This window comes from Vigna angularis, chromosome 4 (genome assembly GCF_016808095.1).
Source record: "Vigna angularis cultivar LongXiaoDou No.4 chromosome 4, ASM1680809v1, whole genome shotgun sequence".
Lineage (NCBI taxonomy): Eukaryota > Viridiplantae > Streptophyta > Magnoliopsida > Fabales > Fabaceae > Vigna > Vigna angularis.
The window spans coordinates 143,098-169,108 of NC_068973.1; the positions used below are offsets into that span (position 1 = coordinate 143,098).

General features: G+C 30.5%; 1 protein-coding gene and 1 pseudogene across 1 annotated transcript; both read right to left on the minus strand.

Annotated features, from left to right (window-relative positions):
- Nucleotides 1–4,446: 4,446 nt before the first annotated feature.
- On the minus strand, nucleotides 4,447–9,668 carry LOC108322225 (potassium transporter 5-like; annotated as a pseudogene).
- A 5,879-nt stretch (nucleotides 9,669–15,547) lies between these two features.
- Nucleotides 15,548–19,941, minus strand: LOC108322255 (potassium transporter 5). Its single transcript, XM_017554278.2, has 9 exons — nucleotides 19,704–19,941; nucleotides 19,406–19,628; nucleotides 18,005–18,253; nucleotides 17,858–17,899; nucleotides 17,514–17,774; nucleotides 17,383–17,435; nucleotides 17,160–17,274; nucleotides 16,770–17,024; nucleotides 15,548–16,665 (listed from the first exon to the last, which is right to left on the minus strand). The coding sequence occupies exons 1-9, from the start codon at nucleotides 19,881–19,883 to the stop codon at nucleotides 15,629–15,631; spliced, it is 2,415 nt and encodes an 804-aa protein (XP_017409767.1). The 5' UTR covers nucleotides 19,884–19,941; the 3' UTR covers nucleotides 15,548–15,628.
- Nucleotides 19,942–26,011: the final 6,070 nt, after the last annotated feature.

The following is a 26,011-nucleotide window of genomic DNA, read 5'->3' on the forward strand; positions in this document are numbered from 1 at the left end:
AACATTCTTACGCTAATGGTTATGTTTATATTTATTATTATTATTATCATATCATTATAATTATTATTATTATTATTATTATTATTATAGAAAAAAATGAAATTAATAGTATGATAATATTATATATTCATAATATTTTATACTAATAATAATTATTATTATAGTAATAATAATACTAATAATTTTAATTGTAATATTTATTGTTAACTTCTTGACCTATTTCTAATTATAATAAAAATAAAATTAGACGGTCTTAAAAATATCACATAAGTTAAAATACCAGTTTTATACATGCAGAAATTCTCAAACACTAATTTTATAAAAGATATAAAGTAAAAAAGTTGGTCGAGTAAACTCATTATATTTTTCACTAAAATGTATAAAGATGGAGCATTTTTTTTATGAATTTAGAAGAAAAAAAATGTTCATTTGAAAAAAGGTTTTAACTCTCGGATGGTCCTCGTATTTGTAGTATTTGTAGGGAAATATGAAGTGAGTTTTCTTGTTGAAAATGGTCCCAATTGAATTCTAATTTTTAAGAGACTGAGTCAATTAAGCTCCCTCCCTTAAAAGTTGACAGACAGCGTAAGTCTGCAGATGTGTGGTGATGCTGAGTTGTATGATTTTATTTACGTGGAAATAAAATTTTGACTTGGAATTCCCCACCCAATAAGAGCTTGCCACGTTGCATCCCCTTTTCCCCCCAAAATTTAGGGTTCTTGATTAGGCAAATGGCTTACTTGCTTCTCCTCCACGACAACTACTAGTGAGAAGAGTTTCAACAGTGACGCGAGATGGTTCAAATTCACGATGTCTAATTCTGGTTGCTCGAATTGGTTTCTGTGATTTGTTTTCTACAGGTCTCGTGGACGCGAATTGGATGACGAAGTCGCGACTGGTTTTGAGTAGAGAAGTAGTAGGGCGATTTGAAGGTTCGTGATTCAGTGAAGGCGCGAAGGAATCGAAATTGGTGGTGGAGGAGAATCGTGATTGCGATTTCGCAATTATGGTTTCTGAATTGGGTTTTTGAGTTTCTCTTATTTGTAGGTTGGAGTTGTGATTCTCAGTTCAGAGGAGGGTTTCTGATGAAGGTTGATGGTGGTGCAAATCGCAATAGCGAAATTAGGTTCTTCACGTTCTATGTGTAAAACCAGCTTTGCGCGAGGGTGAATGAAGAGTGGCGGCAAAGTGCAGAGAACTGGCGCGGCACGGTTTTGGGATGAACAACCTCGAATTTCAAATGTAGCTTCGCTTGGGATTTGTTGCGTTTGACGGGCTGTCGTGGCTGCCATAGTTGACGGCGACACATGGTGTTTGATGGGCTGCTGTGGTTGCCATAGTTGACGGCGACGCATGGCTAGGTGGAATCGCGGTGGTCCAATGGAGATGACGGTAGTGCAAGGTTCTGTGATGGCACGATGAAGAAGATGAATCCCCCTCTGCATCAGAATTCAAAATTTGGATGGGAAATTACAAGTCATAATTTAAATTTTTCACATAAAATCATCCATATCAATATCACTGCATTAGCATACTTTAACGTTGTTTGTCTACATTTAACAGAAAAATTTTAATTTTATGATTTTTTTAAAATTAAGATCCAATTAAAACCGTTTTCAACAAAAAAAAATCCACTTAGATTTTCCTACAAATACGAGAATCATTTAAATCTTTGAAAAAATATCATTTTTTATAAATAAAGTTGAAATAGTTAAATATTTTATTTAAATAATAAAATATTTATATTTCATCTCAGATATTACATTTTATATGATATATATATATAAATGCTAAAGTATTACTCATGGCATTGGAAGGAGGGGAAAATTAACGTTGATGTCGTTCCAAACAGATTTGCTTTATAAAGTTTGATTGTGTTAACACTAAAATATTATTATCCTAATTTTGATTGTACTATTCTTTTCTTTAATATAGGATATGCTGCTGCTATTATATTTTATGTCTGTTTGCTTCCTCAATTTATTCTTTATGCTTGTTACAATATTTTCAATTTTAATTTATTCTCATTCTCATTAACATTAAATTAACGATATTTTTTATTTTTTTATTTTATCTAATTAATATTCCACGTTAATTAAATCTACTTAAATATATCATAATTTTTTATTCTCTTTCTCTAAACTTAAACATTTTCATTTTTCACCCTTTTTTTCATTTCTTTCACTTTTTCCTTTTCTACTTCAACCCTCGGCAAATCATAAAATTTCATTTTTTTATTTGTATACTTTTAAAATCATTTAATAATATATGAACAAAAGTAAATTATTAAACTTTAAACATCAGTAACGTTGCATAACATTTGTTCTTTACAAAGAAATAATATAAAAGTGTGCAGCATTGATACGTGCATGTGAGGAGCAGAGAAGAAAGAGAAAAAAGTGGCAAACTTTTTTGTCACATCACCGTGGAATTCAGTCTATTTCAATCAATTTAAGGAGAGAAACTTGATTGATGTAATTATATCACATAACACAATTCATATACTTTTAAAAATAGATACTAACAAATTTAACGCTAAATAAATTTAGGGACCAAGTAATCAATAATCCTTATTTTAACTTCATGATGTTAATGTTTTTTAGATATTTAAACTTAAACATGTCAAAACCCATACAAACAACTCAACATTATCCTAAAACATATTGGATAATTAAAAAAATAATAATTAAACGATAAAAAATATATTTATTTATTTTTTAAATTTTAAAATAAAAAAATATCAAAATTTAAAACAAAAATAAATTTTTATTTCATATCTAAATTTAAAAATTAAAAACATATTTAACTCTAAAAAAAAATTTAAAAAAAAGAACAATACACATTATTTTATGATTATAAATCATAAGGTAAGAATTCCCTTCACTCAAGAAAGGGAAATATTAATTAATATTAAGATTTTTTTTTCTCCTTTATGGGAAATAATATAGGTTTCTTTAATCTTAAATTAGCTTTTCACGTACGTTATTTCCATGAAATATATATAAAAATAAAATGTTGCCTAGTGAAGCAAACTATTAATAATTTCACCCATAGATATAATATGACGGTATTCTCAAATAAAATATATTTTATAAAAAAAATACTAAAACAATTTTTTTTTTAATATCTATTGTTTATAGTAATTACAATTCTAAATTTGATTATTAAATTCAAATTTACTAATTTATTATTATCAATAAAATTCTGTCAGTAATGAAATCTTGATACCATAAACCAATAAAAAAAATTAGATTTAATTATGCTGTTATTGAATTAAGATTTTAAATTAATTGGATTGTGGTGATGAAATGAGAAATATATTATAAGTCGAAATTGTACATGTTGATGAGATTGAATTGTATATAATTTATATCGATGATGAACATATCGGGTTTGTATATAATCTTAAGTTAATGAGATACATTAGTTCAAATTGGGTTTGTGATATTCATTGCATTTGTGAGCTATATGAAGTTCATACTTTTATAATATTGTATATGTTGTTTAAGGTTGAGTATTTTAAATCCAATTGAATTAAATAAGTGTAGTTTGAATATTATATATATGAAAAAGTAATTTAGATTAAAAAGTATTTGTTTTTATTTAATTAGAATCAAAGAGTTGAGTTATTTGTTCACCTAGCTCAAGCAATATTTTGTAGAATCAAGTAAGAAATTACATTGGTCAAAGTTATAAATAGTAGTTTGAACAAGAAAGAAATCATATAATTTTTTTTATTAAGGAGTTTTTGTTGTTGTTGAGTGTCAAATGTAAAAAAAAAAATTGGATTGTAACAATTATCCAGCCAACTTGCTCAAGTATTCTTTCCAAAAGTGTATTTGCTCAAGTATTTGATTAGTTAATAACAATGAAAATATTTTTTTTTCTTTTAAAAAATAATAAATTGATGTCTTTTAGGCTTAATTAATATTTTGATCTTTATATTTATGAAGTTGATTCACTGTAATTCTTTTATCAATTTATTTTTTTAATTATGTTCTCATTTTATTTAAAAAGATTTTCGACAATTTTATTAAATTGGTATTAACACTGTTTGAAATACGAGAAAATGTCATTTTTTCTTTTCTCTTCTGCTTCTTCCAGCATCCAACACTTTTTTCTCGTATCTCTCTCTTACTTTATCATCTAACTTTAACCCTTTTCATCTATTCTTGTTCCTATTTCTTCTTTTTTTACCTTAGGCTCACTTTTTCTCGTTCTTTTATTTATGTGTTTTATTTTTTAAACGCAATTTACGATCTTATTCAATCCCAAATTATTGGATAAGATAAGTTTTATGTCAGTCTTAAAATTTTACTATTCATTTTTTAAATTTTAAAACCAAAATATATCAAAATTTAAAATAAAGATAAATTTTTATTTCATACTTCAATTTATAAACTAAAAATATATTTAACTTAAAAAAAACACTCTAACAAAATTAAAAAAGATAACAATACACATTATTTTAAAATTATGGATCATAAGCAAAGGAAGATGTCTCATATTTCATAACTCATTCCAATCTTGAGAAGTCTCTTGCAAGGAATTGCCATGGAACTTTGACCTTGTCTGAAGTTCTTTCGAAAGAAACTGTACACATAATTCACAATAATCTTATTGATGATGGAGGAGTTTGGATGAGCCACAACCTCTGCTTCTGCCAGCATGTACACAACTTCTTTCTCCAATGCTTTTTCTATGAATTTGAGTTCCTCTTCAGCACCATGGATGGATGAGGCAAGGAAGTTAGCAAATAACTTGGTGTCACTCCCCCCTAATGATCGAATGGAGTCGGGTGAAGCTAATGCTGATTGATTGGTGATTATTCTACTCGAGGAACAATGTGCTTCACTCTTATCACTGCTTTCAACTATCGCTGCTTGTTCAATTGCATTTCCACTTCCCTCGACCTCCACCTCCACCATATGGTAGTTCTCCTCTTGAATGAATGCCTTTAGATTTTGTATCAATTCTGACTCAAACTTTGCAAGATCTAAAAGAAGGTCATTGTAACCATGCCTCACAATACAACGAAAAACTCTGTACTCTCTTGGTTCCACCTACCGAAACAAGAACCTCTCTTCGGATGCAACATTACTCACCGGAATTGTTTTAATAGACACAAACACAAGAATTGAATGGACAGATGGAATGCTAGCTATAAGGTGTGGGAATATGGGAGGAATGCCTTGCACCAGCTCAGAATACAAAAGTCCAATTCCTGGCACTCGCCTTACATTTGGGTTGTTCGCTACTTCATTCAGATATGCACTTGATACCTTGTTTTTTAACTCAAACATGTATCTTTCTTTGTGTACATAGTGCCAAATTCCCATAATCGACGTCAAGAACATAGCTGATGCAATTGGAAAATATCCTCCTCCTATAAACTTGATCAGTTGAGATGTTAAATAAAGTAATTCAATGAAACTGAATCCAAAGAAGAATAATGCCACACGCCATAGACTCTTTTCCCATAAAACGAGCATTATCAGCGAAACTAGAGTTGTTGTAATCATCATATCACCAATAACTGCAATCCCTGTGCATATATCCAAGCAAACATTTATGTATGACTCATTTCTCCTACATCTTTTCCTAACATAAGATATATAAGAAAAAAAAGCATCAATAATAATAATCACTTACCGTATGCATGACTAATCTTTTCTGTGGTCTTGAAGGCAGCACACACCACGATACATGTGATCATGAACATGTAGTTTATTTCCAGAATATACACCTGACCATGATGTTTGATGGAAGTGTGCACCACCCTAACTCTTGGAAAACAACCTAGACTTAGGGCTTGGGATATAATGGAGAATGCTCCTGAAATCATTGCCTGGCTAGCTATAATGGCAGCAGCAACAGCCACAACAAAAGTTGGCCAATATAAGGGACCTACATGTTATTTTTAATTATTAATTAGTTCACACGGAGAAATTAATTTATTAAATGTGTCACTTGTTAAAAAAGGACTACTTCCAACTTGTTAAATGTATTATGTCTAGATGGTTAAAATAAAATTACTTACCTGGAATGCATTCATAGAAAGTATTGGCTACATTGTCAGGAAACTTCCTCAAATATGCTGCTTGCCCAATGTATGCAATCACGATTGATGGACATGTAATGAAAGAAAAACTTATCTGCAACACATTATATTGCATCATCAATTTGAGTTCAACTTTAATCAATTGTAGCTTGAAACACCTTTTGTGAAGAAATTAACCTTAATAATAAAAGTATTTACTTACCTGAATGGCTCGTACATTAAAGTGACCCAAGTCAGCAAACATAGCCTCCGATCCTAAAATGACATATACGTAAATTAAAATAAAAGGTTGAATAATTTAATCGGAAATAATTAAGAGATATTAGTCACCTGTTATGCATAAAAAAACTCCTCCAAGTGATAACCATCCATTCTTTCCATTACGTTTGAAGTAATCATATATATATTTTGGATAAAAGGCACGTAATACTCCAATGTCATATTTCAATAAGTTGTAAAAACCAATTCTAACGATGAACAAAAACCACACCAAAATAATTGGAGCAAATGAAAATCCCACTTTATCAGTACCAAAACGTTGAATAGAGAATAGGACTATCAAAATTGCTATTGTGATTCCCAGAACAGCATCTGAAAAAATAGAAACAACATTAAGCACATTTGAAAGAAATTGCATTTAAAAGGAGACATGGTAAGACGTGGATGACACACACCTTGACCTAATGATTTACTGATCCCACTTACAGCTGAAAGTACTGCACAACATTAAGCAATATAATAGTATGAGAGGAGCTTAATTGCTTGGTAATTATATTCTCACATTGATTAGAAAAACATAGAAATATAAGAAAAATTGAGGAACCTGATATTGATGGAGTAAGAATGCCGTCTCCTATAACCATGGAGGTTCCCATTATTGCAAGAAGCACAAGCACAACTCGTGCAACATTACTGCCCTCGAGTTTCTGTTTTAGTTTGTGAGCCTGTTTCATCTGACTCGATGGGGTTTCTAGTTTGTAATTAGAAAGCTCCCTATCCTCTGGTTGTTCATTTGGAATCAAACTCATTTTTATGTGCCTACATATTAATGAATACAGTGCAAAGGCTCCACCTGTGAAATTAAAACTCACATAATAAATAATTTACTATCGTGATTTCATATTGAATAACATATCAAGCACACTTATTATGTTAATTTTATCTCACACAATATATTTGATATTTGTTATAAAATTATCATTCTATCATTTTTATTTCAGGTAGTCATAATAAGTTTTCATTTTTCACTAATAAACATTTACTACTTTTTCTATTTTTTTTTCTCTAATATAAAAAACACACACGGATGTACAAATCCACAGACACACTACTCAGGTTCACGCTGCATGCACGTAAAGAAGAAAAAATGCAATATAAATATCTGTCTGTCACCATTTTCCAAACAACCATTTTCCAAACAAAGAGAGGATAAATAGCTTAAATTTGATGTAAAAGTTTGGTTATAGATTAAATACAAGGTATATAAAAGTAATATAAACCGCACGTTACTATTTCTTCAGTCTAACGTTTTAGCAAATGAATAATGACATATTTGATGTCTTTTTTCAGTACCACGAAAATAATATCAGTAATTATTTACTATATTGTATTATTAGTCGTTTATTTTATTTGTTTAGTTTAAAAATGAAGTTAAAATAATGAAGAACAAAAAATGATAGAAAGTGGGTTTAAAAAGTACTCTTCAAAACAACAGAAAATGAATAACATGTATTCATCTTTTTTGTTTGGTGATTAATGAAAAAAAAAATTGGATTTTATAATAATAATTATACAATTGTTTGATTTATTTTCAAGTTTGAAAAAAAAAAACATAATACTTTTAGGGCGTCTCACCCAGCAAAATCTCCAGAGGTTTCACCTTGCACCTCTACAATTTTCTGAAATACTTGTAATGCATTAAAATGTGATTAATTTTTAATAAAAGCAGAAGAATCTTTTGACCATATTCTTTGACCCAGAATTCTCAATCTCTATTAAAATATCCTGTTTTTATAATTTAAAGATATATAGTTATTTTTTAATAAAATATTAGGATTTTATAAATATATAAATATTTGAATTAATTAAACTAATTATGAATTAAATAATTTTGTTTGTAACTATTTAATATTTATTTTAATAATTAATAATACTTAACACTACCTAAAAAATATTTTAAATTTTTCATATCATTTTTAAATAAATTTATCAATTTTAAATAAATTTATTTTTTTAAAAAATTAAATTAATTCATACTTACCTAATTAAACATTTAGAAATAATATGATAAAAAATTTTAAAATAATTTAATAAACATTTACAATAATATAATTAAAAAAAACTATCAAAATCCAAAAGGAGAAACATACGAATTTTAAAATCCGATTCAGATTCGGTGTTTTTGATAATAATAACTTTTATATATCTTTCCTTTATGAATATTAAGCACACGTTTTATTAGTTTCATTTGTTATTAAATTTTTTAATTTTTCAACACAAATCAAAATAATAAGCACGTCACAAATGTAAACTTTAGTATATTATAATAAAGTCATAAATGAGTAATAATAATAATTAATAATACAGTTATATTGATGTTCACCAAACCTCATTAATTAGAGGATAAATATGAAATTTGAAAGTACAGAATGAAACTCTTAAAGTTACAGAATAAAACATAAACACTCATTTTTGTAAAAGTGGATATTCTATCCAAGTTTGAGAAAAAAAAACAAATTTTGTAAGAGTCGATATCTAATCCAAATTTGAGAAAAGAAAACAAATTTGATCCAATTTTGGATTTTTTTTTTTTTTGTAATAGTTGATAACCGATCTAAGTTTGAGAAAAGGATAAATTTGACAACAAAACCAAAGCATACCGATCTGGGTTTTGTTGGAGTTCAAAATTGGACTACTCCTTTCATTTGGTTTCCAATTAATATTTCTTTAGTTTATTATTTTGGTTTCCACTTAATGTTTCTTTAGTGTATTATTGAAATATAATGAAATAGAGAATAAAGAAGGAATGTATCAGGAAGTGATAGAAGAATGTGAGAGAAGATTTGAAGAGGAAAAAAAAGTAGGTAAAAAGTGAGACATATGTTTAGAAAAAGAATAGTACCGTTGCCGTTGTCGTTAGCCCACAGTACGATGAAGACGTATTTGATCATAGGTATAAAGAGGATGGTGTAGATGATGAGAGACAAAACACCCAAAATATCATCCTTATGCTTGATTCCATAGGGGAAGGTGCTACCGTATACGTAAAGGGGTGATGTCCCAATATCACCATATACAATTCCTAGACTTTGAAATGCTAAGCTAAGAGTAATTCTCCACCCCATCTGTTCAAATAATAAATAAATGAGTACATTTGATTCATAAATTATGAACTGAGATATCTGTATAAGATTACCTTGTGTGCATCCATAGAAACTCTTCCAGCCTCTAAATTCAGAGAATCTATGCGCCTTAATTCTGCCTCTGCTGTTACACTTATTTCCTCCGTGTTTTTTCTTCCATCAGCTTCTCCTTTTGTTCCAGCCATCTTGACTCTCCAAACACTTTCTTCCTTTTCTTTTTCTATGCAGTTGGAGTTAGTTTGCATTAGTTTTTATAGATACACAAGTCAATTATTATTGACATCCTCTTACTGACTGATCCTGCCACGTGTTGATCCTCTACACACCCGATCAGCCAATGATAACGCGCCAAGTCATCACTACTTTCATCACCCAAGACAGACCCTAATTTTCCTAGCTCCATGTCATCACCATTTCATCACCATCCACCGGAAATCGTGAAGCTCGAACCGCACCTCCATCACCATCAGCTTCGCGTAACCACACCTAAGGCCACCATCCTCGCCGGCCACCACGGATCAATCAAAAACCACCATGAATCGTGAAGCCTCCTCACGTCTTCTCTCTCGCGCCACCACCATCAACCCTTGAGCAGCGCCGTTTTTGCGAGCTCCTTCGTGTCATGGAAGAACCACCAAACATAGCAAATCGCACCACGCGAAAGAACCCAGAGTCGCGAATACCTAATCGCAGAAACCCTCCACGCACAGATCCAACGCGACCCAGAACAGCCACCACTGCTTCTCCTCAGAACCACCATCATCCACCTCATTACCTTCGTCCAACCCAGCCCGCGAACCCTAAAATCGCAGAGTGTCAATCCAAACCGCAAGAACCACGCGAAATGCAAATTGAAACCACCCAGACGCGAGTTCAGAACCCAATTCGGTTCGACATTCGAAAGCCACAAATCAGAATCGCAATACCTGCAAAACCCCAATTCGTTCATCAAGCTTCTCCAATCTACACCGCGAGTTCGAATCACCTACAGGAAAACCAAGAACAACAGAACAAGACCACGATAATCATCTTTCTCACACCTGCAGCATCTGCGAAATCGCAAAATGAAAAGCAGAACCATGAGTCTCCACGGCGCAGACACCCCCTTGCAAAACGCAAAACCCTCATTTGGACGGAGAAGGAAAATGCCACGTGGCAGACCCTTATTGGATAATGAATCTGGTGAAAAGGTCAAACCCTGGTCAAACTAGGTCAAGTCACTTATATATAACTTGTACAACTACTTGTAAGTTTTCTACTTCTTTCAATCTTCTTTTCTTTTTCCCTGCTTGATGCATGCCTTTTCTACAATGGCCTGTGTGATCCATGTAAGATTATTCATTGCCTGCTGAAACAGACACCACACCAGCTTCTCTTCCTTCAACAAAATCATCGATGGCAGAAATAGAAGCAAACCTATAGAAAACCAGACAGACGAACGAATGTATATGTGTCTTCATGTGTTGAATATTTTACTTAATTGTACCAAATCTAGGTTCTTATTTTATAACATGTTTACACTTTCAGATGCATATTGACAATGGTTTTTGAGTTAATTAACTTTTAAAGTGCCTGAAGAAAAAAAAAAGTTAATCATTTTGACCTTTTTTATGAAGAAACTGATCATCTTTGGAAATGTGCGATCAGATCTATGGAAAAAAAAGCCACCCATGCACCCAGCAAGCATAGGATATCTTAATCATTTCTGTTTCAATTTTTCCTCTTTAATTTTTTAACCTTTTCATCATAGATCGATCCTAAATCATTACGATCCAGAGGTGATATGTATATATATTTCTGTCCAATGCTAATGTATGAACAAAATTAGGATAAAGTTTTTTTAACAACTTTTTTTATCACAAATAGTTGTAAATTGTGATTAATCCGTTTTAAATAATTTTTTGAAAATAAATTTAAACAAATTAATAAAGTGATGACAAATATCATTGTTATAAAAAAGTTGTTAAAATATTATGATCGAAAAAATTAATATCATATCTAATGTAACCTATAACTAATTTTATTTCTCATATTTATTTTTTATTTTTGTTATATACATCTTCAATATGTTTTTCTGCAATTGAAGGAGACAATAAAAATGGTATAATTCTAATTATAAAAAGTGTGATATTTCCATGGAAGGTTAAGGATAAGCTGCCATATACGATCAATTTTTCATATTCCTATACTTTTCTTAGATTATTACGAACTAACTTTCCCATAGTTTAGTAGGTTGGTAGACTGATGATATTTAAGTTGACATATCAGAATTATTTTTTACATTTGATAAAATTGTATAGTATTTTTTTCCTGATGCTCAAGAATCTATCCTTTTTCTATTTTTTTCTTATACTAGTACCTGATACATACATGAATAAAGAGGAATTAAATTATTACAAGAATAATTCAAGGAATTAAATCATTACAAGAATAATTCTAAAAACAAATACATGACGTGTTTGGCCAGGCGTGAGAAGGTGTCAGACAGCCCAAATGTTAAATATCCTGGACGAAGCAAAACAAATACATATACATGACGTGTCCGGTCAGGCATGAGAAGGTGTCGAACGGCCGAATCCATTAGCAAATTTCTCTTGAATAAACATCAAAAATCAGGTTTGAATGTAAGTATTAATGCAGGGGCTTGGGTCATTATATTAATCTTAGATTCATCTAAAAAATTATAAATATAAATTAAATATAAGAGGTATGTGATTGCATTTACTATGAATTTAAGATTTTGCTCTGATTCCATACAAACTGTTTACTTACTTAAGCATCGGAGTACCTTTGATAGGTACTTCGGATCGGTTTAGAGCGAGGACGAAGACGTAGGACGAAGATACAATTACTTGAATGATGTAAGAGGAAAATTGTGAAGGTGTGTTTGTAGAATTTGTTTGACTCTACACCCGAAACATTTTGGCGCCCATTGTGGGCCGAGTGACTTGAAAAGACCCAATGGTGACCACGAGAAATATGAGCTCAGAAGACCCGACATAAATTATCAGAATGTTGCATCAAATGATGGATGAAATGCAACAATGCTACGAGGGAGAGGTGACAGCCCTCAAAGCTGAGAACGCGGCGAGGGCTGTTAAGGAGAAGGCTCTGGTTAAGGAGGGGGATAAAACCGATCAGGCGGAACGAACAAAGCAAGACTTTTCACCAGCCGGCACTGTTTAGGCCACTAACACAAAGGTCAGAGAGAATGCAACGAAGACCGTCCCAAAGGAAAGCATTATTGTAAGCAAGGAACATCCTCCCATAAAAATAGAGCATACGACCGAGATGTTACCGTTTGTCCCAACTATCATTGAGGTTCACATATCCGCGCAGTTCGCCCCCTCCCCCAGTTCAAGATGTATGACGATTCCACGGACCCGGAGGACCATATTAAAATTTCCACTAATCGAATGGTGTTTCATACGGGTAACGACGTCATATGGTGTCGTGCGTTCTCCTTGTCCTTGGAAGAAGAAGCAATGAAATGGTTCAACTCCCTGCCCACCAATTCAATAGAAAATTTTACAAGTATAAAGCGTATGTTTCGGTCAATATCCTATACTAAAAGACCTTTTAGCAGATGGATCTATCAGAGGATCTGATCGTACCCTACAATGAACAGATAGTTGGCTATGCAGGGGAGCGGGTCAATACCAGAGGATATGTGGAACTCCAGACCTCTTTGGGGACCTGTTGGGATTAAGGATGGCAACGGGTCGGGTCGGGCACGGATAGTGCCTACCTGCAACCCGACCCACTAGATAAATTTGTACCCGCTACCCGACCTGCTACTCGTGCGGGTACCTGTTTAGAAAATATTCGCGGGTATTTTAAAACCCGCGGATACCCGTAAAAAAAATATTTTATACATTTTTAAAATAGAATTTAAATAAATTTACAAAATATATATATATATATATATATATATATATATATATATATATATATATATATATAATATGAATTAAATTAAATATAAATTAAAATTTAATTTAACTTAATAAAATATAATTTTATTTTATTTTTAATAAAATATATATAAAAAAAATTATATATGGCCCAATTATATATGGCCTAATCTGTAATTCAAGAAAAAAAATCAATCATCAAATTAAAGAAAAAGAAAAAGAAAGGAAATCTAACAATTAAAAAGAAAGATTTTTATCAAAGATTTTCTTAAAAAAAAATATAAATTTTCTAATTATTAACAAAAACCAAAAATACTCCTAAAAATACCTTTTTAACTATAATTTTACAATTCTAAAGATTTAAAAGAAAAATCTAAAATTAACCTATTTCTAAACAATTAAAGACTAAAGAATCCTAAGAAAAGATTTTTAGCAAAGAAAAATATGAAAATCTAGAGTGTTATCACCAACCTCCATCTTTGAGGCCACGACAACACCACCTTCACCCACGGCTGCACTTTCCTTGCCTCGCTGTTAGCGACGGAGTCGGACGTGATCGTCGGCGTTGCTGCATCTTTTCCAAGGCATGTCGTCGGCAAGGAGATCCACCAACATTACCACCAGCCCTTTTTCTCAATTATTGTTCAACCTTCTTCCTCCTCTTTAAATGGGTTTTTTCTGGTTCTGGGTGTTTGAGGTGAAGAAGAAGACAACGATGGGTTGATGGTTGCCGAAATGTTGGGAGAGAGATGGGGTTTCTGATTTTTTGTGAATTGCAAACTGGCAATTAAGGTTTCTGATTTTGGTCATCATTATTTTCTTTTTTCGCTAATTTAAATATACATGTCATTATTTCATATTATTTCCTAATTTAAAAAAAACACACACACACAAAGCATGTAGACACGAACAAACATATGCATGCACAAGCGCACACACACAAACAAACATACTCATGAACACACAAACATTCGGACGTATACATACACGGATGTACACACATGTGTGCACGCACGAACAAAATTATGTTCTTTTGTAATTACTAAGTTGAAAAAATAAATATGTGCTTGTAATTCTTGATTTAGTTGTTGATATTTATGTATATATATTTCGTTTCCTTATTTTTTTTCTTTTTATTCTCTCAAGATAATATAGTTTAGTAACAAATGGTTGAGTAGATTCAATTACATTACATGGCTTTTTATCATATCTATTATGAATATTTTTTATGAATATTAGTATTATGGAGTTCAAATTGACTAGACATTAGAATATTTGAAGAGTTGAAGGGTGGACATTCAAAAGATTCTATAGGTAATTGTAAAATAACATGCTTAACCATATCTTATGCATAGACCTTTGGACATGTGACGAGATCCTTGCAGTGGTTTGGTTGTTCCTTTTATATGGAAGAGGCCTCCTTATTGTTGAGAGGAGAAAAATTCACTTACAAAAACTCTCTAACGTGTATTCCTTGAGGGATGCTAATTGTATTTATAAGATCAACATGCTAATTGTCAAGATTTAGTTACAAGACAAGCGCATTACAACTCTCATAATAAATTCTGATTTTTTTTGTTCTATTTTAAAATTATAAACTCACATAAATAGGTAATTAGTATGATATGTCCTTCCTAATAACTTTCACTTTTATTACAAAAATGTTATTACATCATTTTTTTTATAACATATACACTACACCCGGTTGTTGTAATAAGTCATAATTTTATTCTATTTTTTCATTAATCTAAATATACACGTCAATATTTCATATTTTTTCCTAATTTAAAAAAAACATAGACACGAACATACATACACGGACAAACGTATGCATGCACAAACTCACACACACGAACAAACAGACTTATGAACGCACAAACATATGGACATATGCAAACACGGATGTACGTACACGTATACACGCACGAACAAAATTATTTTCTTTTGTAATTACTAAGTTGAAAAGATAAATTCTTGATTTAGTTGTTGATAATTATTTATATATATTTGTTTTTTTATTCTCTAAAAACAATATAGTTTAGTAACAAATGGTTGAGTAAGATTATATTACATTACATGGCTTTTTATCATATCCATTATAAATATTCTTTGTGAATATTAGTGTTGTGGTGTTCAAGTTGAATAGACATTAAAATTTTTAAAGAGTTAAAAGGTGGACATCAAATGGTTCTTTTGTTGATTATAGGTAATTAAAGTAACATGCTTTAGTAACATCAAAATTAAAGAGAAGTTTATATTTATTGTGCTTAGGGATGGGTGGAAGAGATATGTCATATTTCGTATGTCATTCCAATCTTGAGAAGTCTATTCCGTGGGATTGCCATGGAACTCTGACCTTGTCTAAAGTTCTTTCTGAAGAAACTGTACACATAATTCACAATGATCTTATTGATGATGGAGGAGTTTGGGTGAGCCACAACCTCTGCTTCTGCCAGCATGTACACCACGCCTTTCTCTGATGCTTTTTCTATGAATTTGAGTTCCTCTTCAGCTCCATGGATGGGTGGGGCAAGGAAGTTAGCATATGACTTGGTGTCACTCCCCCCCAATGATCGAATGGAATCAGATGAGGCTGATGCTGGTTGATTGGGGATTATTCTACTAGAGGAACGATGTGCTTCCCTCTTATCACTGCTTTCAACCACCGTTGTTTGTTCGATTGCATTTCCAATTCCCTCCACTTCCACCATATGGTAGTTCTCCTCCTGAATGAACGCCTTTAGATTTTGTATCAATTCTGACTCAAACTTTGCAGGATCTTCAAGAACATCATTGTAACCATGCCTCACAACACAACGAAAAACTCTGTACTCTCTTGGCTCCACCTGTCGAAACAAGAACCTCTCCTCCGATGCAACACTACTCACGGGAATTGCTTTAATAGACACAAACACAAGAATTGAGTGGACAGATGGAATGTTAGCTATAAGGTGTGGGAATATAGGAGGAATGCCTTGCACCAACTCAGAATACAAAAGTCCAATTCCTGGTACTCGCCTTACATCTGGATTGTTCGCCACTTCATTCAGATATGCACTTGATACCTTATTTTTTAACTCAAACATGTATCTTTCTTTGTGCACATAGTGCCAAATTCCCATAATCGACGTCAAGAACATAGCTGATACAATTGGAAAATACCCTCCTCCTGTAAACTTGGTCAGTTGAGATGTTAAATAAACTAATTCAATGAAACCGAATCCAAAGAAGAACAATGTCACACGCCATAGACTCTTTTTCCATAAAACAAGCATTATTAGCGAAACCAGAGTTGTTGAAATCATCATGTCACCAATAACCGCAATCCCTGCATATATCCAAGCAAACATTTTATGTATGACTCATTTCTCCTACATCTTTTCCTAACATAAGATACATAAAAAAAAAGCATCAATAATAATAATCACTTACCATATGCATGACTAATCTTTTCTGTGGTCTTGAAGGCAGCACACACCACGATACATGCGATCATGAACATGTAGTTTATTTCTGGAATATACACCTGACCATGATGTTTGATGGAAGTGTGCACCACCCTAACTCTTGGAAAACAACCTAGACTTAGGGCTTGGGATATAATGGAGAATGCTCCCGTAATCATTGCTTGGCTAGCTATAATGGCAGCAGCAACAGCCACAACAAAAGTTGGCCAATATAAGGGACCTACAATGTTATTTTTAATTCTTGATTAATTCACACATAAAAGGAGAAATTAATTTATTAAATGTGTTACTTAAAAGGACTACTTCCAACTTGTTAAATGTATTATGTCTAGATGGTTAAAATAAAATTACTTACCTGGAATGCAATCATAGAAAGTATTAGCTACATTGTCAGGAAACTTCCTCAAATATGCTGCTTGCCCAATGTATGCAATCACGATTGATGGACATGTAATGAAAGAAAAGCTTATCTGCAACACATTATATTGTATAATCAATTTGAGTTCAACTTTAATCAATTGTAGCTTGAAACACCTTTTGTGAAGAAATTAACCTTAATAATAAATATATTTACTTACTTGAATGGCTCGTACATTAAAGTGACCCAAGTCAGCAAACATAGCCTCAGATCCTAAAATGACATATATATAAGTTAAAATAAAAGGTTAAATAATTTAATCGGGAATAATTAAAAAGAGACATTAGTCACCTGTTATGCATAAAAAAACTCCACCAAGTGATAACCATCCATTCTTTCCATTACGTTTGAAGTAATCATATATATATTTTGGATAAAAGGCACGTAATACTCCAATGTCATATTTGAATAAGTTGTAAAAACCAATTCCAGCGATGAACAAAAACCACACCAAAATAATTGGAGCAAATGAGAATCCCACTTTATCAGTACCAAAACGTTGAACAGAGAATAGGACTATCAAAATTGCTATTGTGATTCCCACAACAGCATCTGAAAAAATAGAAACAACATTAAGCATATTTGAAAGAAATTGCATTTAAAAGAAGACATGGTAAGACGTTGATGACACACACCTTGACCTAATGATTTACTGATCCCACTTACAGCTGAAAGTACTGCACAACATTAAACAATATAATAGTATGAGAGGAGCTTAATTGCTTGGTAAATATATTCTCACATTGATTAGAAAAACTTAGAAATATAAGAAATTGAGGAACCTGATATTGATGGAGTAAGAATGCCGTCTCCTATAACCATGGAAGTTCCCATTATTGCAAGAAGCACAAGCACAACTCGTGCAACATTACTGCCCTCGAGTTTCTGTTTTAGTTTGTGAGCCCGTTTCATCTGAGTCGATGGGGTTTCTAGTTTGTAATTAGAAAGCTCCCTATCCTCTGGTTGTTCATTTGGAATCAAACTCATTTTTATGTGCCTACATATTAATGAATACAGTGCAAAGGCCCCACCTGTGAAATTTAAAATCACATAATAAATAACTTACTATCGTGATTTCATATTGGATAAACATATCAAGCACACTTATGTTAATTTTATCTCACAATATATTCGATATTTATTATAAAATTATCATTCTATCGTTTTTTATGTCACGCACACTACATTTGTCGTGATAAGTTCTCATTTTTCACTAATAAACAATTTACTATTTTTCTATTGTTTGTCCAATATAAAAAACACAACGATGTACAAATGCACAGAAACACTACTCACTTTCACGCTGCATAAAAATAAGAAAAAATGTAATATAAATATCTGTCTGCCACCATTTTCCAAACAAAGAGAGCATAAATAGCTTAAATTTGATGTAAAAGCTTGCTTATAGATTAAATAAAAGGTAACTAATATGATAAGCCTGTTCTAATAACTTTCATTTTTACTATTATTGCGTCTTTTTTTATGACATATATAGTGCACTTGTCATAATTTCTTTTTCTTTACCAATCTAAATATATCCAGATCACTATTTTTATTATTTTTCTAATTTAAAAAAAATACATATGCACATATGTATGCATGTACAAGCGCATACATAAACAAACTCATAAACATATGACGTACATATATATATATATATACACACACGCACGAAATTATTTTCTTTTATAATTACTAAGTAGAAAAAATAAATATATATTTATGATTCTTGATTTAGTTGTTTATATTTATTTATATATATTTAGTTTTTTATTTATTTTTCATTTTCTAAAAATAATATAGTTTAGTAAAAGTTGGATATTTTAAAATTGGATTTTTTTTTCTAAAATGTCCAACAAAGAAAAAATAAAAAAACAAATAACTCTGTCCAAGAAAAAACAATAAGATTAAAGTCTTTTGTTAGAGTCGATAACCGATCCAAGTCTGAGAAAAAGACAAATTTGACACCAAAACCAAAGCATACCGATCTGGGTTTGTTTGAGTTCAAAATTGGACCACTCTCTTTCATTTCGTTTTCACTTAATATTTGTTTAGTGTAATATTGAAATATAATGAAATAAAGAATAAAGAAGGAATGTAACAGGAAGTGATAGAAGAATGTGAAAGAAGATTTGAAGAGAAAGAAAGAAGTAGGTTAAAACTGAGACGAAAAAGAATGGTACCGTTGCCATTGTCATTAGCCCACAGTACGATGAAGACATATTTGATCATAGGTATGAGAAGGATGGTGTAGATGATAAGAGACAAAACACCCAAAATATCATCATTATGCTTGATTCCATCGGTGAAGGTACTGGCATATACATAAAGGGGTGATGTCCCAATATCACCATACACAACTCCTATGCTTTGAAATGCTAAGCTGAGAGTAATTCTCCATCCCATCTGTTCAAATATAATAAATAAATGAATATATGTATTCATAAATTATGAACTGAGATGTGTATATAAGATTTATACCTTGTGAGGATTGTGTGCAACCATGGAAACTCTTCCAGCTTCTAAATTCAGAGAATCTATGCGTCTTAGTTTTGCCCATGATACCTTTCGCTCTTTCAGCTTAAGGTTCTTCTCTGCCTCTGCTGTTACACCAGTTTCCTCCGTGCTCTTTCTTCCATCTTCTCCTTCTGCTCCAGACATCTTCACTCTCCACGCACTTATTTTTTTTTCTTCTTCTCTGTTGGAGTTAGAGATATTCAATTTGTGTTCATTTGCATTAGTTTTTATAGGCACACAAGTCAGATCTTGATACCCTCCTACTTAGTCATAATATCATATTTTATCATCAATAATTGCACTCTTTTTTTGTTTAATTTTTAAACTGCGCATCCCTCACGAGCTCATCAGTTGACTTTTATGGTTGTTGTTATTAGGTGTATGAATAATCAATTCTTTACTCCCAAGTTTAGCATTTCTTCATTCAGTTATTGCTTGCTTTACTTGAATTTTTCTGCATGCGTCACCACTGTAGAATAATGTGTCTTTTTTTAGTCCATTTACACTATTGCTACATCACAGAATGACTTTAATGCTAATAAATTATCAGTATAACGTTAAACTATTCAATTAGCGTATTTAATGTTATAATAATTCAATAATTACGTTATGGACATCATGTTGGGAGAAAAAGTAGGATGACAACGTACAAAGTTGATAAAATCAAAAATACTTTTAAAAAATTAAAACATAAATAAATATTCAAGTTTAAAAATATTTTAAATATTTTTTTAATTTATTTCTCTAAATTTTAATTAAATCTTTTTTATACACTAATAAAAATTATAATATATCTCTTAAATGCACAAAAACTAACTATTTACTTAATAATATATTTAAATATGTTTTTGGCCATTGAAAATTAGAATTAATCTCTCTTCAAAATTTTATTCTCCAATTTTAAAAATATGTAGATTTACTCATTTTAACTAAATTTTGTTAAGTTTATTTAACATTTTAAATATCCTTTTCAAATAATATTGAAGTGAAATGTATCAAACAGCATAAACAACTCAAATGTTATCATGAAATACATTTTGAAATGTTAAATAAACTTAACAAAGTTTGGTTAAAAAATATAAATCCATATATTTATAAAGTTGGAAAACTAAGTTGGACCAAAGTTTCAAAAATTAATTAATTTCAATTTTTGTTGAAAGTTAAGAAAACCAAAAACATATTTAACAATACAATATTTTAACATAATCATACAATAATTATGATAAAAGAGAAATTATTTCGAAGATGTGAGTGAATTTCATAGATATAAAATAAATCAAAAATTATAAGAAAAAAGAAAAAATATGTAACAAAAAAAAATTCTAAAACTAAAACCTAAAAAAATAAATAATATATATTATCTAATAAAATGTGAGTATTTTAGTGATTTAGACGAGTACTAGGGCGAGAATAGAGCAGGTACATATACTCATACCCTTTCATATCCAATTGAAAAAGTAGATATTATTATCCATACACAAATAATGTAGGGATTCTCCGTAAAAAAAATGGAGTTGGATTCAAACAGTACTTGTGTAAACCAATTTATTTGTCGTATCTAGAAAAAAAAGTGACCGATTGAATGGCACAAAAACAAAAATTAGAATTTCTGTGAAATAAAAAATGGTTATAAGTAAATTTTTATATTGATAAATAATTAGGAGTGAAGGATAGTGTAGTTTTAAGATTGAACTCATAAATACAATGATCAATTATTAACCAAACTTCTAATTGAAAACATAACTGAGTGAGAGAGATATATATACCTTGGGTTTTTCATCCAAAGTGATGATCTTAAACACCAATTTTACAAATGTCATAATAATATATTAATTTAAAATTTATATATTTAGTCATTATCACTTACAAAGTACATAATTCAATATTGAAATTTTCTTGAATGTTTCTTCTTAAAAAAAATATAGTTTTGAAGTTGTATTTGATATGGATCTCATTTTAAACAAGTTTTTATAACTTTATTTCTTTGATTTATTGGATACTCTCATATCTTTGATTTTATGTTTGAAAGTATTAATGTGAAACTCTTCATTTATTATTCTTTAAATCTTAAGAAGGGCTGATAGAACAATTGAATCATTTGGTATTATGTTTCAAAATAGTTGAAGAAATTGAATTTGTGTTATTTCTTCATATGTAGCTTTTTTTTTTATCATTTTTAAAAAATGAATTTATTATTTTATTCTCCATCAATATACCTATTTAACAACAAAGTTCAAGATTTATAAATAAAAAAATTATCAGAATTAACAACCAATTATGAAAAAACACATAATAGTTAATCTTTCCTTCCATGTTCATAAAAAATGTTACACAAAAGGTTTATGAGATAAAAAAATTATTATACTATGAAAGTAATATTTGAATATCAAGTAGGACAAGAGATTTACTATACAATATATCCTCGAAAGATTGTGATATTAGATAAAGTAAATCTAAAGAATGTGAAATAAGATAGTGATAAACGTCATAATCTAATAGATTGAGAAATAAAGAAAGATTCCTCGTAAAGAATTCAATCTTCGATAAGAATCAATGTTCTATAATAAAATGATAATAATACTTTGACAATATTTTAACACCATTTACGTGTCATTCTGTGATTGGTCCATGTTAGTGTTTATGATTATTATTAGGTTTAATAGGTTCAGAGTTCCCTATATTTGCAGGTTCGTTTCAATTGGGTCCTCCAATTTTGGAAGTGATCAATTGAATCCCTAATTTGGTCGATTTGATTCAATGATAACATTTTCGTTAAATGCAGTTAACGACGTTAACTTTTTTAACAGGTGACAAGCTGAGGCATTCAGGTGACACCGTTTGAGCGTGTATTTTTAACATTTTTAATTGTTAAATATATTAATAAATGAAAATATAATTTAAAATTGGCAATGGCACTAAGAGAACACGAATGGGTCTCTCCCTCTTTCGAGATTAAAGACACAAGCTCTTCATCTTCCCAGAACAGATCATTTTGAAGCAAAGCCAAAGGAAAAGATTGCAACTTTCTCCCAGATGGGTCATCGTCGTTGATCTCACACTCAGCGCCGTTCGCATCGAAATCTTCGTCGAAGGTGTCACGCTCTTCGCAGAGAAGTGCATCGAGGATGGAGGAAGAGTGGTGCTGTGCATCGTCACCGAGAGCCATTCTCTTCAAAGATTCCAGAAGTCACCAGGGAGGGAGGGAGGGGAAGGAGGATCATCTTTCTCCTAATACTGATCTGATTAAAAATAAACCAGAGGGGGGCTTTTTCATGATTCTTCACTTAAGAAAGGGAATGTTCCCCTACTCAAGAGGCCTTTCGCAATTCGTAATGCGGGAAAACCATCACTCACAATCTTGGGGAAACATTTTACTCTCAGATCACAATTGTTCATTCCTATAACCCATTCCAATATTGTCTCCCATCCTCCGTTGGCACACCAGGACCTTCATCCTCTGCCTGCACTACACAACGAGCCACAAAGAAATAGAAACCAGTCATCAGTAAAAGAGGTGAATTTCCATAGCAAAAGGCACATAGAAGACATATTCATGACCTCAGATTCGAAATTTCTCCTCAATTGTTCTCCTGGATGCCTAGAAAACAAGTAAAACCCATTCACGGTGCCACCTGGATGCCTCAGCTTGCCACCTGTTAAAAAAGTTAACGTCGTTAACTGCATTTAACGAAAATGCTATCATTGAATTAAATTGACCAAATTAGGGATTCAATTGATCACTTCCGAACCCAATTGAAACGAATCCGGAATTATAGGGACCTCCGAACCTATTAAACCTTATTATTATTATTGATTGTGGAGTAATTTTGGACCAATCACAGAATACATGTAAATGATGTTAAAATGTTGTAGAAAATGTTGTCAAAGTATCATTATCCATAATAAAAATTAAGAAAATTCTCTTTTACAAGAATTCTGTAAAATAATGAGACTCAAAAATATTTTTTCTTTCAAATTTGGACTCTTCAACCTTGTCATAAGTTCTTCGAAATATAATAATTTACATTCAAATTCTTCTTGTATTTGTTCCGTGGATAATTATCTATAAGTTTTCCTTTATATTTTATAAAAATGTAACAAATGAGAAATAAAAATGTAATAATAAGTTTGCATTTTTTTTTCTTCAAACACAAAAAGAGAACGTGTAAGAGATTGGAAGACAAGTATGTAGGTAAAAAGCATGGAGGTAAAAAAAATCTTATTAATTTTATTTTTTATTATATTTAATTTTATGTTTTGTTATTCATTAACATTAAATACATACTTTATAAAAAAAATAAAAATCTATCTACTTTCATCTTCATAAGTTGTTATTGTAATACACAAAATTTTAAAATTTTGATTGCCAAAACATCTTACCTACCTCCCATTATGCTCTGTCCCTTCTCATACAATATTATCGTTTGAAAAACTTTCGGAATAATGTAAATATTATATAGCATTGATGTTATGTATTAGTAGTAAACAATAAAGTCTATTAATATTCTAATTTTTTTAATTTTTAGTTTTAAAATATTTCAAAAACTAAATGTATATAATATAAATGATAGAAGAATATGTACAAGTCTAAGAGGAAAAACGGAAAAGTAATATTAGAAAAAAAAAATTACAAATAGTTTTGCTAGTTTTAAAAAAAGCGACTTTATCTCATACTTAACAAAACATAAAATTAAGTATACGTGTTATTAAAGAGTACTATTTTATTTGTCACAGACTTTTATGGTGGCACTAATTCGTATTGAAAATTTCTTTAAAAATAATTATAATTTGAAACCTGTTATTGTAATAGTTTGCCAAAGTCAAGACATAAAAAAAATGAGTTTGACGAAAATCACGCCAACTACTCTTTTTATATAGCGACATCAAAAGTTTTCCCTACTAACCAATAATACTAGTTTAAAATTCTAAAACTCTCTCTCCAAAATTAATTAATTATGCTTTGTAAAATATTTTGAAAATAAGATGTTACTTGAATAACACTATATCCAATTTAAAACAATTTGTGTAATAATTTTTTCTCTGTTTTATAAGGAAGCATGTAAATAAAGAAAGAGCAAATGCAGTTGTTTGGTTGATATATATATATATATATATGTGTGTGTGTGTGTGAGGGGTTTGTTAACTTGTATATACTCTTTTTTTTCGTTCGTACATTTTAGCAATGTGTATCGGATTTTAGTAAACAAAAATATTCTCATATATAATGGATTCAAGTTTTAAAGTGGGTATTTGAAAAATTCTCATTCTCAAAACTAAAAGAAACAAGAAACTCTCAAAGTCTTACTCACCTCCCTCATTCATCTCAACCATTTCTCTTTCATCTCTCACTCTAACAAACAAAAAACTCTCAAACCCTTACTCATCTCCCTCATTCCTCTCAACGCTTTCTCTTTCATTTCTCTCACTTTATCATGACATTCCTATAATAGCCCCAACTTAAAAAATCAGAAACTCGTCGTTAAACAATTTCTTACAAAAAATGATTTTATAATGAGTTTTCATTTTATAATTTTTGTCTTATCTAATTTTATCTAATTTTCACAATCATAATGACATCCGAAGGAATTGGTAATTAGCTTGGAAAAAATCAGAAACACTCGCGATTAAACAATTTATTACAAAAAATAGATTTTGTAATGAATTTTCATTTTATAATTTTTGTCTTTTCTTTTGTTTTGAGAATGAAAATTATTCAAATACATTTGACCTTAAAGCTTAAAATCCATAATATATGAGAGTATTTTTGTCTACTAAAATCCGATACACATTGCTAAAATATATCAACTAAAAAAAGGAGAAACCCTTGTATGTATATAAAATAAACATCGATATTTTTACAGTCACATTACACACACTTCTCTAAATTGAGAATGAATATTTGACTGACCTCATTGTCTTTTTTTCCTTGTTTTTTATATTACAGACGGAGAAACATATACTTTATCCTTCCTTTGTCCTATTCAATAATTTTCCTTAGTTCCAAACAAAATTTAATTATACGTTTGCTTCGGAAAATAATTTTAAAATAAGAAAAGAAAAGGAATAATTTGTTATATTAATAAAAAATTAAAAATATATAAATAACACATATTTTTATAGACATACGGGGATTTACTAATAATTTTCTTTCGAACAGTAAGGTTTCTTTTAATTTTAAGTTTAATGTTAAAAAGTGAAAGGATTTTAAATCTTGCATATCTTACTTTCTTTTGTTTCTTCCATTACTTCTTATTCTTGCATGAAACAAAGAG